This window comes from Stomoxys calcitrans, chromosome 1 (genome assembly GCF_963082655.1).
Source record: "Stomoxys calcitrans chromosome 1, idStoCalc2.1, whole genome shotgun sequence".
Classification (NCBI taxonomy): Eukaryota; Metazoa; Arthropoda; class Insecta; order Diptera; family Muscidae; genus Stomoxys; species Stomoxys calcitrans.
In genome coordinates this window covers 155,809,186-155,824,399 of record NC_081552.1, presented here as the reverse complement: position 1 = coordinate 155,824,399, position 15,214 = coordinate 155,809,186, and the positions used below count along the sequence as shown (strand labels likewise).

The following is a 15,214-nucleotide window of genomic DNA, read 5'->3' as shown; positions in this document are numbered from 1 at the left end:
ATCATCTTTCCCGCATGCCCTACACATGCTATCACTTGACGCACCGATTTTACAAAAGTGAGCTCGTAGTCCAATGTGTCCCGTTATGATACCAATAGCTATACTGACCTCCTTCTTACTCCCTTTCAATAATAGCCTCTAGCTTTGATCCATCCGTGTAACATGATCTTCCAGATGGCAATACTTGGGCTCCGTCAATCCAAGAGCCGCAGTGGCTGCCTCACACTTAATTTGTATTTCAATGGGTCGGATACCTAGAATAGTCCCCAGTGCCCTAGTGGGCGTGGTCCTCACCGCTCCGCCTATGCCAAGACAACATGTTCTCTCTAAAAATCACGATTACAGAAACATCAACAATAAATAATGGAACTCACAAACCCCCGATGACGATCTATGGATTCAGAACAAGGTTTATGATTGGAACATGGAACGTCAGAACTCTCTCAGAAGCATCGAGGCATTACAAAGTCTAGCCCGGCATGGGATAGCTGTGAGCACCACACAAGCAGGAACATTTAGTTCGGATCTGTGTGGTGGTCATTACTGTCACGAGAAGCTTAACTGTTGCGGATAGTGAAATGCTCCATACGGAGTAGCTGTATTTGCAGTCGCGGACAATCAGCGGTGTCCAGTGCAGAGTCTCAGTGAGAGGTCGGGTGGCACCGGCTCTTGCACAAGTACTGAGTGCCTATAATGCTCGATATGAAAAGGCGAGTTATTGGCGCCTTTAAATAACCAATGGCCACACTGTTCCCGCGGCGATCGGTCCTTTGCGCCGGAACGAGCTTGCTCACCTACAGGATCTTGACGAGAATCGCCACCTCCGCATAAATGTGGTTACAACAACATCACCCAAGTCCTGAACGAAATGTCAAACTACAACCTAGACATCCGTTGTTTAAGTGAAATCCGGAACTATGGATCTGCAAGTTGGTTACCACTTCATTTCTTCAGGCAATAAAATCCACCGAATAAATGGGGTCGGTCTTTTACAGTCGCCGAAAGCAAAGCGAGCTCTTCTATCATACAATGTTATATCTGAAGGCAAGATTAAATTCGAAATTCCCCAAAATACCTACTGTACAATGCTATGCGCCAACCGTACCCGATGAAGACGAAATAAAGGATCAATTCTATTCCCAACTCGACTCAGTGACATGCTCTCTACCAAAAGGAGACACTAAACTTGTTATGGGAGATTTTAATGCCAAGGTGGGCAATAACAACAATAATCTACAATCAATCATGGGATTGCAAGGATTTATCGATACCACGAATGACAATGGTGACAAATTCGTTGATTTCTAGGCACAAAGATCGCCCATAACCAGTAAGGAATGGGCAAAAGTCGGGCGGTGTCGAATGTATAATACCCTACACCTACCCTATAAGTACAATGTGGGGCTGCATCCAATTCTAAACCAATTGTGATGGACCTCGGCAGATATTTTCAGATGGGTTATTAAACAATCCGTATCACATTTCGAGCATATGTTCAAACTTTAATAACTACGGTTGACAAATGACAACAATATTGCAAATTAGCCAAAATCGGACGAACATATATATGGGAGCTATATCTAAGTCTCAACCGATTTTGAGCAATCTTCTCATATATAGTGGTATTCGTCGGAAAGGAAAGCGTTGTGCAAAATTGTGGGAAGATTGGTCAATAAATGCGCTTGCAGTGGCTGTTGGAGTTAGAATCGGGCTATACATATATATGACAGCTATATCTAAATCTGAACCGATTTCCATGAAATTCAACAATAATGTCGAGAGTCATAAGAAAATCCTTTCTGCCAAATTTCGAGAGAATCGGTTAACAAATGGCCTTTTTATTGTATTAAACATGCCTGTACCAAATTTGAAGACGATCGGATGAAAATTGCGACCTGTAGTTTGTACACAAATTAACATGGGCAGACAGACGGACATAGCTAAATCGAATCAGAAAGTGAAAATGAGTCGATCGGTATACTTATCAATGGGTCTATCTCTCTTCCTTTTGAGTTTTACAAACAAATGCATTAATTTATAATACCCTGTACCACAGTAGTGGTGTAGTGAAAAGGACTCAAACAAAAAGCACAAAGTTCAAGTTCTTAAACTTCTCTCCCCTCGCTGGTCAAGCGCCTAGTTCGCAGACATAAGCAAATATATTTTGATATGCTGGCATATCAAGCCAATAAAACAAATGAGCGGCAACAATATAAGACCAACGGCAATAATAAAAGATGAGGGTGGATCGGAATTAACAACACCCGAACAGTAATTAGCTGGAACTTTGAGGTCCGATCTGTGTGGTGTTCTTTGCTGTCACGAGAAGCTTAGCTGCGAGCTACCGGACGCGTCCACAGGTTGCGGATAGTGGAATGCTCCATACGGAGTAGCATCAACGGCAGTCGCGGACAAACAGAGGTATCGAGCAGAGAGTTTCAGAGATAGGTCGGGTGACAAGGTCTTCATAAAGATACCAAAGAAGGGTTGGTGTTGTAGCCACATGTCTACATGTGGAGGTCGCGATCCTCGTCTAGCTCCTATAGGTGAGCAAGCTCGTTCCGGTTCTTGCGGAAACATCATGGCCATTGGTTATTTAAAGGTGCCAACAACTCGCCTTGTCATATCGAGCATCATAGGCACTCAGAATTTGTGCAAGAGCCGGTGTCACTCGGCCTCTAAGACTCTCCGCTCCATACCGCTGATTGTCCGCGACTGCAATTGCAGTTACTCCGCATGAATCATTCCACTATCCGCAACTTGTGGACGCGCCCGGAAGCTCGCGGCTAAGCCTCTCGTGATAACAATGAACACCACACAGATCGGAGCTCAAAGTTCCAGCCTGTGTAGTGCTCATAGTTATCCCGTGCCGGGACCAAAGAAGGGTGACCTCTCCCAGTGTAAACCCTATAAATAAAGTGACGACAAGTCTTCTTCTGCAGCGTATTTCGCCTGCACTTGACAGCATTTCGAGGAAGCAACAGACGTTCTTGTGCCGACCACATAAACTAAAATTAATACACACCTATACCTTTTATTCATCGACTTCGAGCGACTCTGTATTAGAAGCAGCTATTGCTGAGGCCCCATATGGCATACGCTGGGGCATAAACGACTTCCTTGGAGACATCGACTGCGTGGATGACATATGCCTCTTTGCGCATCGCTTTGAGCACATAAAGGCGAAATTGAAACGATTGAAGGAAAACGCTGCCAAAGTAGGCCTGAAGATAAAGAAAGCAAAGACGAAATTGATAAGGATAAGAACATCAAATTTGACACCGCTCACTATAAACGACCATGTCATTGAAGACGTCGACAAACTTCTCCTATCTTGGCCGCAAAATAACAAAGGACAGAGGATCGGAAGCAGACATACGCGTACGTATCAACAAGGCTAGAAGCGACTCTCTTAAACTCAACGAAGTTTGGAGATGCAGTGACATCTCACATAATTCAAAAGTCCGAATCTTGAACAATGATGTGAAATCTATTTTATTACATGATACAACTTGGAGCTTGACACAAGCGACTACTCGCAAAATGCAAGTTTTTATAAATCGCTGCCTGCGACAAATAGTTCGAATTTACTGGCCAAATCGTATTGCAAATCAGAAATTGCAAATAAGAACAAACACTTCCCCTGTTGATGTAGAAATCCGGAAGAGAAAATGGACCTGGTTGGGTCATATCCTACGCCGACCGCGCGATGGTATAGCGAGAATGTCCTAGACTAGAACTCGCAAGGACAGCGAAGAAGGGCATGCTCGAAAAACACATGGATCCGCTGCACGAAAAGAGAGTTGGAATCAACCTATGTATCGTGTAAACAGTCTAAGGCTTTGACCAACGATAGAGCTGGATGGAGAGAGCTTGCTGGTGCTCTATGTTGACACTGAATAGTTTACTATTGGTCATATTTCATTGTTGTTGTAGCTGTGTGTTTTACACTGAGGCGGCAGCCCTTGCCGTTGAAGGAATCCATCGGGTCAATCCGATACGTACATTCGGCTGTCATGGGATTGAGGGAATAGCATAATCGTTAGTGCAAACGATATTTTTGTCGCAAAATTAATCTCAACGATTGTCGTTCAAGGTGGATTAATAAAGGTGGTCATACGCGAGCATGTGAAAACATTTGGCTAGTTTGACGGTATTAAGATGTCAGTTTTGTGTTTAAATTCACAGGCAAATTTGAAATGACATCTTGATGACAAGATGGTGGATTGCACCATATGCTTTGTGGTTGTTGTACAGATGAGACTATCTTTAATTGTTTCGCCAAACATTACACAATTGAACCATAGGACAACTTTGCACTGAAATTCTTTTTAATGTTGATTTACCATCAGTTTTGATGATTTAAAATAGCAATACATCGTTTAGCACAACAAAATGTACTTTTTTCATCAGGGAAAGCCAGGATTCACTAATAGAAGGTTGGGTCACATGCAAAACACAAAGTGGATAGGCCCCATAAACATCATTAAGGATGTCAAATCTGACGGTTGAAAATGTCATCATATAGGAGAAAACGTAAACAAAGAATGAATGTAAAAAGAGAACAAGTTGACATCCTCAATTCCAAGTACTGCCAAATATTAAAAAAAAGTATATCGGCTGATCGCTTGGCTTAACCTTATTCAGTGAATCCTGAGGGAAAGCAAATGTTAAGCAGAACATTTTTAACTCTCACTATAGTAAATTGTTATCATTTGGCACAGTCCGTAAGTTAAACTTTTTTCTTCTTCTTTTTGAAAGTTTACAACGAATGGTTATCATGAACCAATATAGAAATATTGTTATCTTATTCCAATGCATTGAATGTCATTTGCAAACAAAAAAGAAAAAGATGATTTGTTAAATAACGTAACTGAGAGTGAGAGGTATACTCACAGCTATCAGGGCTGCCAATCACTATTTGTACAAAATACCATGGCGTTTGCGAAAAGCCGTTATATTGAAATGTGAACGCTTCGGACTAGTCGACAGTTTATAAAAGCATACACTGGTAAGCTGTAATACAAATTCTAAAATAAAAAACAATGAAGCGAAAATGTAAGTGTTTGCCACAATATACGAAAAATGTTTAGTTTCAATAATTGAGTTTCAAACTTTTATCTGTGAATTCGACCCAACCCTGTCGTAGATCTTTACGCTTGTCCCAGAAGCCGTATCGATCATACAAATATTTAATTAATGGACATAATCCGAAAAGTTTAGCAAATATCGAACAACTGGCTGTTAATATTAAATCCAGTATGGCCAAGATTAACATTTCGCCACAAACGATTTTTTCTTCATCCCCTGAGTTAGAAGGAAATCAAAATTCAAATGCAAACTCAACGACGACAGACCAAGAGCTTTGTCATTCTTTTTTCTATAAAAAAGGAACTGAAATTAAGCAAGATGGTGAACGCGTAGAACAAGTCATAGAAGTGCAACCGCATACAAGTGTTGGTAAGAAACATAAACGTGTTGATCCAATTATATGCAGTCCAGCTAAAAAAATCAAATGTGAGATAGAAGATGAATTGCGTGTTGTGGCCCAAAATTATGAAAATGTCATTGATTTTCAAATTCCAAGTCAATTAAGCCAAGATAGTTGTTTTGATACAAACAACAAACAGAATATGACTCAAAGAACAATGGGGTCCAAGTCCAATGCAAAATCCAAAGACAACTATTATTTCAAGGTAGGTATTGAAAATCATTTGTAATTGTAGTACACAAGTTGATTTAAAATTTCTTTTATTTTGCAGCATAACATAACAAAACGTCCAATTGTGCACTTTGGTGCAAATTCTGTGCTGCATTTGCCCCATGGAAAACAGATGATTTTCCAAGAGCATCGCCTAGATGACGTACCTTTTGATTTATCTGTTAAGAAATCTAGAGAGTTAATGAGAGAAACGTCAATAACTAACAATTCCACCTTGAAAAATAGCAGTAATATATCGGTAGAAAACACGCCAAAGATAATTAATGTTGATGAAGTCAAATTACAAATCCATTCGCACATGATGGGCAAAACGGAAGCAGCACAAGGTGGTAAGTCTAAAAGTCTATAGTCTTTACTTTGTTTGTATGATGGTATCCTTATCCTTACTTTGAATTTTTATACTTGTTATATGCAAGTAAGCAAAAGGTAACATTGAGCGGGCCAACACAATTATACAATACAATTGATTTGAGCACATGCAAAATGTATAAATAATTGGTTTAGTTTTTTCGGTGTTCTCTTTAATAATATAAAAATTTTATTCAAATCATCAAGCGCGAGATCTTTTGTGTTCAATTAATCATCGTTTATTTTCCGATATTTCGCAATGGCTATGCAATTAAATGAAATTGCGAAATATCGGGAAATAAACGACGATAAATTGAACACAAAAGATCTCGAGCTTAATGGTTTGAATTAAATTTTTGTATTTTCATTAGCAGGCCAGAAATCGATAGGGAAGCTTACGTATATCAATTTGAAAAAATATTTCAAAAACTATAAATATCAAAACTACATAAGTTGATATAAAAAACACTTGGGGTCAAATTTGCCACTGTGCGGCGTGCTGCAGAGCGATACATCTTTATAGAGAAATTTTAGTTGGCAAAAGATCCACAACTGAAAATTTCAGTCTAATTAGGAAATTAATTAAAAATAGACCCGAGCACTGTGCATTTTTCCAACTTGGCTATAAAAACTGTTTTTTTTTATTTAACTGAAAACAGATATTCCAGATGTTGCAATATTTTAACATGTTGTTGTTGTTGTAGCCACATTTGCATGTGGAGGTGGGGATCCTCTTTAAGCTCGTTCTGATCTATACGACCGATCGCCGCGGCAACATGACGGCCATTGGTTATTTAAAGACGCCAAAAACAACATCATAGGCACTCAGTATTTAAGCAAGAGCCGGTGCCACCCGGCCTCTCACTGAGACTCTCCACCCGATACCACTGATTGTCTGCGACCGCAGTTGCAGCTACCCCGTATGGAGCATTCCACTATCCGCAACCTCTGGACGCGGGCGGTAGCTCCCAGCTTAGCTATCCCGTGCCGGGTTGAACATAAAGTTTTACTGCTTATTGTCAAAGGTGATTACATCCATTATTTATTTATTTTTTTAGGTAACAAGCAGGTTTCATTAGAAAAAGTTTCTGGCAAAAACCAGTTTAGGTGAGATTCAAGGAAATTTTACATACATGCATATGACGTTACTAAAGATTTCGAATTGCAATTTTTCTGCAGCAAGAACGCCTTGGACGGATCTAAGGAATCTAAGAAAACATGCAAGTTGGATGCTGAAGTAGTCGCAGATAAGGAACTCGTGGTTAAAGCTAAAAAAGATATTCTGTCCAAGTCAAAGTATGTTTCAAAATCTGTTGCATTTATCGCCTTACAGTTTTTTTTCTTTACTTTTAACAGACCACAGCAGCAGGATATTTCGACAAAAAAGAAGTCTACAAAAGCCAAACGGAAACAATCAAAACATTCTAAGCGTAAACATTCACGAAAGGCTCCCAGAAAAACAGAATTCTGAAGTGCATATCAACGGTACTCACGAAAATAAAAGTTCATCATCGAAACCAGGATCATTTTGTGTTACGAATGGTGGACGACAAAAAGTCAACACACCGCTTGTATGGTTGCCACATGCAAGTCCTATAGTTAGAGCCCAAAACATAAAAATCAAACCAAATGTGCTTCGAAAATCAGTAAGGCTGTAAAGGACCTACTCTAGATGTCAAATCAAAGTTACTATCATACTTTTTAATGATAAACCTTATCTATATTTCAAATACTTTAATCGTTTTAGTGTTAATACTTTTCGCTAATTAAATATTTGTTTCTTTCTCTTTCAACCCAAAAAATACTGAATAAAGTGAATTTAGTTGAATAACTGCTTATCTTGGCATAGTTTTTGCAAAGGTTTGGCCACTAATAAACAAATGGTAAGAGATAAGGTGTATCCTTACATCCTTACGAAGGTTAAATGAAGTGTAGTCTGATATGAAAATCGCTAAGAATCATACTTTAATACTATTAATACATTTGAAGAAAAATAGTTTTTTGTTTCTCCTATAAAGTACATATATGTTTTGTGAATTATGTGTTTAGAAAAAATATTTCGATGTTTTGCAAATGGAATAACAAGAATTGCCATTCTTTTTTCTATTCCTGGCCAAGTGAAGGAAGTTGCGTTGTGTTTTATTTCATACTTCAATATGCGAATTCAAATTTGGGGATTAACGCGGCGGGGATACTTCCGTTCGATACAAGTTTAAGCTCAAACTAAGTTTAAGTTCGATACAAGTTTATTGGCGAGTCTGCACGGCTTGCCGCAGAGCGACACCATTTAGTAGAGAAGTTTACACCAAATGGCTCGATTACGGATATCCTTTTTCTTTTCTTGACCAAGTGAAGGAAGTGGCATTGTGTTTTATTTCATACTTCAATATTCAAAATGCAAATTTGAGGATTAACATTCCATTAAGGAATAGCGGGGATACTTCTGTTTTATACAAGTTTATGCTGAAAATAAGTTTAAGTTCGACAAAGTTTCTTGCCAAGTCCGAACTGCTTGCCGCAGAGCGACACCACTTAGTAGAGAAGTTTACACCCAATGGATTGATTACGGATAACAATTTACGTTTGGTTGAGATGGAGTCTGACAGCGCAACCAAAATAAAGCTTTGTATTATATATGCAAAATGCAAATTTTTCCATTAAGGAACAGGGGTAAACTTCTCACATATCAATGAGTACAAGAAGTTTTACATGGCATAGTACCTCACAAATGTTGCCAGCATTAGGAGGGGAAAACCACCGTTGAACATTTTTTCTGATGGTTTTGCCAGGATTCGAAGCCAGGCGTTCAGCGTCATATGCGGACATGATACAACTTGGAGCTTGACACGAGCGACTACTTGCAAAATGCAAGTTTTTATAAATCGCTGCCTGCGTCATATGGTTCGAATTTTCTGGCCAAATCGTATTTCAAATCAGGAATTGCAAATAAGAAATCTGGAAAAGAAAATGGACCTGGTTGGGTCATATCCTACGCCGACCGCGCGATGATATAGCGAGAATGTCCTAGACTAGAACTCGCAAGGGCAGCGAAGAAGGGCATGCCCGAAAAACACATGGATCCGCTGCACGAAAAGGGAGTTGGAATCAACCTATGTATCGTGTAATCAGTCTAAGGCTTTGACCAACGATAGAGCTGGATGGAGAGAGCTTGCTGGTGTTCTATATTGACACTGAATAGTTTACTATTGGTCATATTTCATTGTTGTTGTAGCAGTGTGTTTTACACTGAGGCGGCAGCCCTTGCCGTTGAAGGAATCCATCGGGTCAATCCGATACGTACAACCGGCTGCCATGGAATATTGATATGTTATTGTAATATATTTAATATACTAATTCACTATATATATGTGTAGCGATCTCCGGATTCGCAATTCTTATCCGATTGGCTGAAATTGCACAATGACATCTACTATGGTCTCCAACATGCAAGCCAAGTATGGTCCGAATCAGTCCATACCCTGATAAAGCTTCAATAGCATAACAATTCTTATCCATTATCCTTTGTTTGTCAATAAAGAAAGAAATTGGCTAATGCGATCCATGGTGGAGAGTATATAAGATTCGGCCCGCCCGATCTTGGCACGTTCCGATGTTGTAGTACGAGAAAATGAGAAAATGAAATGAGACACATTGCATCACTGCAAACCAAATATGGGAAGTTTCTTTTATTCGGTTTTGTTATAAAATAAGGACCAATTTTCGTACAACGTTTTTATCGAAAAACTATTACATCGTAAAATGATGATTATAATAATAAATACGCTCTATTATATGTGTATGTTTATTTTATCATAAATATCCTTTTTATTTTTGGTGCTAGAATACTAATTGTTTTGTGTATTTATCATATTTGAAGGGTGTTGTATTGCTAATAAAAACTATATAATTTGAAAATTGGAAAGTCTTCCTTTGGTACGGAGTTTCCTTTAGCGCTTCTGGACAATTGAATTTTGGACAAAACACCTTATAATGTATGTAATCATAAAATACAATTATACACTTAAAAATAATTTATAAACTATAACTTTAAGGAAGAAAGCAAGGAAGAGTAAGTTTAACAAATCGTTTTTCCAATATCGAATATAAAAGAGGAAGTAGGTTTTAGGGGTGGAAGTTGAGATACGACAGTTTTGTTGTTGGACATTTTAAATGCTTTTTATACCTTTGCAGCGATAGGAAATTTAGTTTATAATAAAGTAAAAATTATTATAACATAGTACATGTTGGTTAACGTAATAAACGCATAAGAAGTGATGTATGCATACATAAGCTCTTGAACTCGAACAAACATGATGTTGTTGAACAAACTTTTCAGAAGGATTGAACCGATTCGCCGAAACGCGAAGATAAGAAACAAAAAATACGTATACGTCGTCGTCCTCTATGCGTTGTAATTGTAAATAGAAATAAATGTGTATATAGTTCAATTTTGTTTAGTTGTAAGTTGTATATAAAAATATATGTATTATCCATTATATTCCATATGCATGTATTTTATCCTCTTTCTCTTGTTTAACTGTGTATTTTTCTTATGGGCTGGTTGGTATTTAATATTATTGTGATTCCGTTGAGAGGCACGTGCATTATTTCGAAAAAGTCCTTAATTTATATCTCTCTGTTCATTCGTATTGGTCTCAATCACCATCGTCGTCCTCATCTTCGCCTTCTTCTTGCGCTAATAATGCACTATTGCGAGACATCTTCATGTAAGCAGCACATATGCATTCACATACAAAACGGTATTGGCTCTGGAAAAATTAATGAACATGAAATTTAGTCTACATAAAAATAATAACGTTCGACGGAATTAAAAGGCTGCACAATCATATACAATGTAAGTGACACACACGAATAGAATCCTGTTTATGACACCGCGTCAAAAAATTAAAAAAGAAATGTGATTGATTTGTTTTATTTATTTCAGCATAATACAAAAGCCTTGCGGCCAAATATCTGCATTACAATCCCATGGCAGCCGGTTGTACGTACCGGATTGACCTGATCGAGTCCTTTTCGGAAAGGGCTCCCGTCTCAGTCTCCAACACACTGTTACAACAACAACAACAACAACAACAACAACAACAAACTTTGCCTTGATGGAGAGTATCGGCGTCGTATGAACCACGAACTGTATGAGCTGCATGACGACGTTGGCATAGTAAAACGTACCAAAATACAACGGTTGCGCTGGCTTGATTATGGTTTCAAAATAAATGAAAAAGCTCCAGCGAAAAATTCTTTTGAAGGTGATCACGATGGTATATGCAAACCGGGACGGCCAAAAGCCCGATGGAAGGATCAAGACCTAAGCGAGAAACACCTCGAAACTTGGTGTCAGAGATTATAGAAGGTGCGCAGAAGACCGAGGCACTTGGAACGCTATTCTACGTTCGGATAATGGGACAAATGTTCTGTCATTGCCGAATAAAGTAATGTTAGCAACACTATTTTCTAATGCAGTACCATAGTTGTTGTTGTTGTAGCAGTGTGTTGTGTTCTATATTTCGTCTGCTTGATTCTGTTGAGTATCCAGATCTGTACTGATTTGCATTCTTTTTTACAATTTACTCAGTAGCCGAACATTCAACGCAACGCAACTACAGTTGAGTTGCCATTCATAATCGGCCCCTTAAATAGGGTGCGTCCAGAGGGGCCTGGGTCTGAGACGAGTGGGTCTGGCTGGGCAGTCAAAAAGGTGACGTGTGTTGTGCGGTCCCTGTTGTTGTAGCAGTTTATTGTGTTCTATCTTTCGTCTGCATGATTCTGTTGAGTGTCAAGACCCAGGAACTCTGCGACTAAGATGGGGTGCGTCCACAGGGATCTGGGTCTGAATCGAGTGGGTCTGGCCGGGCAGTTAAACAGGTGACGTGTATCGTGCGGTACCTGGTTACAATCGGGACATACATCTTGCACGTCGGCATCAATCCTAGCTCTGTGGGAATTGAGGCGGCTGCATCTGTCGGAACGTAATTAAGCCGGAACTACTCTGATTTGCCGGGGGAGGTAGATTTCTTTGGGTGCAATGGGAAGCGGTCGTTCTCCAAGGACTACATTCACCCGGTAGCCACATTTACCACATCTGCTACCGTGTCTGCATCAATGTGGTCTAGACCTGCTTGATATGCCGCTTGATCTAGAGGTTCTCTCTTGAAGCGCTGAACCTCACGCTCTAGATCATGTAGATCTACCGTAAGGCTTCTGGGCGTTGGATATCTATCCACAAGATGATGATTTGGATGGTCTCTGCGATAACAGCCCAAAAGGTATTGCTTGGACAGCATGTAGTTATGTCTTCGCACTGGTAGGATCTTTGTCTCCTGATGGAGGTGGTCCACATGAGAACTGAGGAGACAGCCCGTCGCAGTTCGGAGGGCGGCATTCTGACAGATCTGAATATTATTCCACTGCGTGTCACAAAGTTGACGAGACCACACTGGCGCTGCATAACTTACCACAGACCGGCCAATTGCTTTGTTTGTGGTCAACAAGGTTTCTTTGTCTGCACCCCAAGTGCTGCCAGCATGTGACTTGAGGACCTTGTTTCTACTTTTGACTTTATCGCAGATTGCTGTGGCATGTGGGGAAAATGTGTAAGAGATGTCAAATGTGATGCCAAGTATTTTGGGAATCATTTCGCCATCGACCATCACATTCAGCTCAGTATTCACCTCACGCGTATTTGTAGTGAACAATGTGGCTGAAGATTTGGTGGCGGATATCTTCAGATTTCTTGCAGCGAAATATGAGGCAAGCTCGTCGAGGTAGACGTTCACCCTATCGCAGACGTCATCTATAGGTGGGGGGCCTGATGCCATGATCGTACAATAGTCCGCATATGATACGATCTCTATGCCGTCTGGGGGGTGGAATGGAGGATAGGTGGAGGCTAAACAGTGCCGGAGATATCACCCCACCTTGGGGAATTCCCTGTTTCACTCTACGGTGTTTCGACTTCTTATCCCTAAATTCCACAAATGCCAGGCGACCACAAAGATAATTCGCGACCCATCGTTTCAGGCCTGGCTGGAGGGACGTGTTGGCGATGTCCTCAAATAATTTGGCATGGCTGACCGTGTCGAATGCCTTCGATAGGTCCAGTGCCGCGAGGACCGTCCTATCACATGGCCTGGGCTGATTGAAGCCACGGCAAATGTGTGTGGTGATGGCATGCAAAGCTTTTGTTGTGCTGTGCAGTCTCCGAAATCCATGTTGATGCCCGGCGAATGCAAATTCTCCTACGAGGCTCGGGAGGAGTAATGCCTCAACTGTCTTTGCCACTGGTGAGAGAAGGGAGATCGGTCTCTACCACTCCCCCAAACTCGGGTCTTTTCCAGGCTTCAATAGCGGGATTACTCTGCCCATTTTCCAGGCATCGGGAACTATAAGAGTGTTCAATGACAGGTTAAGGACAGTGGTAAGGTACTCAACTCCAGGTGAATTTAGATTCTTCAACATCAATGTAGAAATTCCATCGGGGCCCAACGCCTTAGATGATTTGGCGCCACGGATGACATTCGTAACTTCGCCCACGGTAAATTGTGATGGCTGTTCATCGGCTCGGAGACTACGAATACGGCGAATGGCTCTCCTCCTTGCCCTGTCTCTCTCGGGATGCACAATAAATTGACGGTTAAATAACCTGGCGCATCTCTTCGGATCAGTCACGGTTATTTCGCCAAAAGTGTCTGAGGTCCTGTCATCCCGTCTACCGGGGTTCGAGAGTGACTTAACAGTAGCCCACAGTTTGCCTACACCGGTGCCTAAGTTACATTGCTCCAAGTGTTCCACCCACAAATTCCGCTTATATTCGTTGACTACTCTGTTTATTTCCAGATTCAGCTCGCTGATTCTGGGGTTAGCGGGATCCATAGCACGAATCCCATCACGCTCATCTGCGAGTACCACTGCTTGCGCCGGGAAATTGGGCCGCACTTGGGGTATTCGACCGGCTGGTATAAAGCGAGCGGCTGCTGCGTTAATGATGTCTCGGAATTTCCTCTCGTCCACAAACACATCAGAGGGGGGTAGCAGTTCACTGAAGCGGCGATTGGTATACTCTCTGAAGCCAGTCCAATCGGCCTTCTTATAATTGATAAACGGCCGGCGCTCAGAGGTTATGAAGTCGGGTGGTCGGTCGATGGTGAGAATTATGGGGAGGTGGTCTGACCCCAAAGAGATGACGGCTTGCCAGGATACGTCACTCAGGAGATCAGGGGATGCAATGGAGATGTCTGCTGCACCTCCTCGTAATCCTAGTGGGGGCATCCTCATTCACCGTGCAAAACGTGGAGCTTTCAATCTGCTCTGCCAAAGCTATGCCACGCTGGTCGTTACCTAGGGGAGAATGCCATGACGTGTAATGCGCATTAAAGTTCCCTAGAACCAGACGATTATGGCCAGATAGCAACCCACTTATGTCGGGGTTGTAAGCCTGGCCATTAATCGGGACACAGCCATGCGATTCCAACCGGCGGTATGTACACGCTGTATAGCTCTATCTCGGCAGTACCTGACCTGACTGCTATCCCCATGCATTCCATGTAGGGGTCACTAGCGTCATGCGCAGGCGGGATAGGTCTATACTGCACGGAATGGTGTATTACGTAGGCCAATCCCCCACCTCCATTCCTTGAGCGATCCTTACGTAGCACATTGTAACCGTGACGATTGTGCAAGCTGCAGGTGTTGGTCAGCTTTGTCTCCTGGATCGCTGCGACCAATATGCTCTTCCGAATCATAAAGGCCACGATCTCTTCCATCTTGCCACGAAGTCCGTTGCAGTTTAACTGCAAGAACGATACACTTCCCGGCACTGGCCTGGCAATATTTGGGCTAGGATGCTGCCGTTGCGTAAATTGCCGTACGGGAGAGGTCGGGGGGTCACATAGTCCGACAACGAGGACGCAAAAGGCGACGACGACGACGCTTGTGACCCACTGCTGGCTATGTTCGCACAACACCTTGCGACATAGCCAGTATGACTATACTCCCGTTGTGAAGTGAGGCCAGAGCAAGATCGGAAATGTACCCACTCCATGCACCGGTTACATCTCACCGATGTAACTCCGGGATGTGCCTCTCCAATTACGAAAAAAGACGAACACATACACTGAGGCGGCAGCA

General features: G+C 41.5%; 2 protein-coding genes across 10 annotated transcripts in view; one reads left to right on the top strand and one right to left on the bottom strand.

Moving 5' to 3' along the window:
* Positions 1–4,859: 4,859 nt before the first annotated feature.
* LOC131994009 (uncharacterized) lies at positions 4,860–7,901 on the top strand. 2 transcript variants are annotated; one of them, XM_059360041.1, is made up of 7 exons: positions 4,860–5,058; positions 5,150–5,460; positions 5,527–5,696; positions 5,763–6,051; positions 7,129–7,177; positions 7,250–7,366; positions 7,427–7,901. In XM_059360041.1, exons 2-7 carry the CDS (start codon positions 5,262–5,264, stop codon positions 7,539–7,541), a joined length of 939 nt encoding a protein of 312 aa, XP_059216024.1. In that variant the 5' UTR covers positions 4,860–5,058; positions 5,150–5,261; the 3' UTR covers positions 7,542–7,901. The 2 variants fall into 2 exon arrangements, with proteins under 2 accessions (XP_059216024.1, XP_059216023.1); XM_059360040.1 differs by having other exon boundaries at positions 4,861–5,058; positions 5,150–5,696.
* Positions 7,902–9,726: 1,825 nt separating this feature from the next.
* The window catches only part of LOC106088632 (tyrosine-protein phosphatase non-receptor type 4), a 64,569-nt gene continuing 59,081 nt past the window's right edge, over positions 9,727–15,214 (bottom strand). For all 8 annotated transcript variants that reach the window (XM_059361208.1, XM_059361209.1, XM_059361210.1 and 5 more), the window contains one exon: positions 9,727–10,839. In XM_059361208.1, coding sequence (XP_059217191.1) covers positions 10,726–10,839 — 114 coding nt within the window. In that variant the 3' untranslated portion in view covers positions 9,727–10,725. The remainder of the gene's footprint in view (positions 10,840–15,214) is intronic.

What these genes read in the sequence shown, in the direction of transcription:
- LOC131994009 (XM_059360040.1), top strand. Translation starts at nt 5,262, where the DNA reads ATGGCCAAGATTAACATTTCGCCACAAACGATTTTTTCTTCATCCCCT. An exon ending in AAGACAACTATTATTTCAAG is followed by an intron (nt 5,697 to 5,762) that starts GTAGGTATTGAA and finishes TTTATTTTGCAG; the next exon opens with CATAACATAACAAAACGTCC. An exon ending in GATATTCTGTCCAAGTCAAA is followed by an intron (nt 7,367 to 7,426) that starts GTATGTTTCAAA and finishes TACTTTTAACAG; the next exon opens with ACCACAGCAGCAGGATATTT.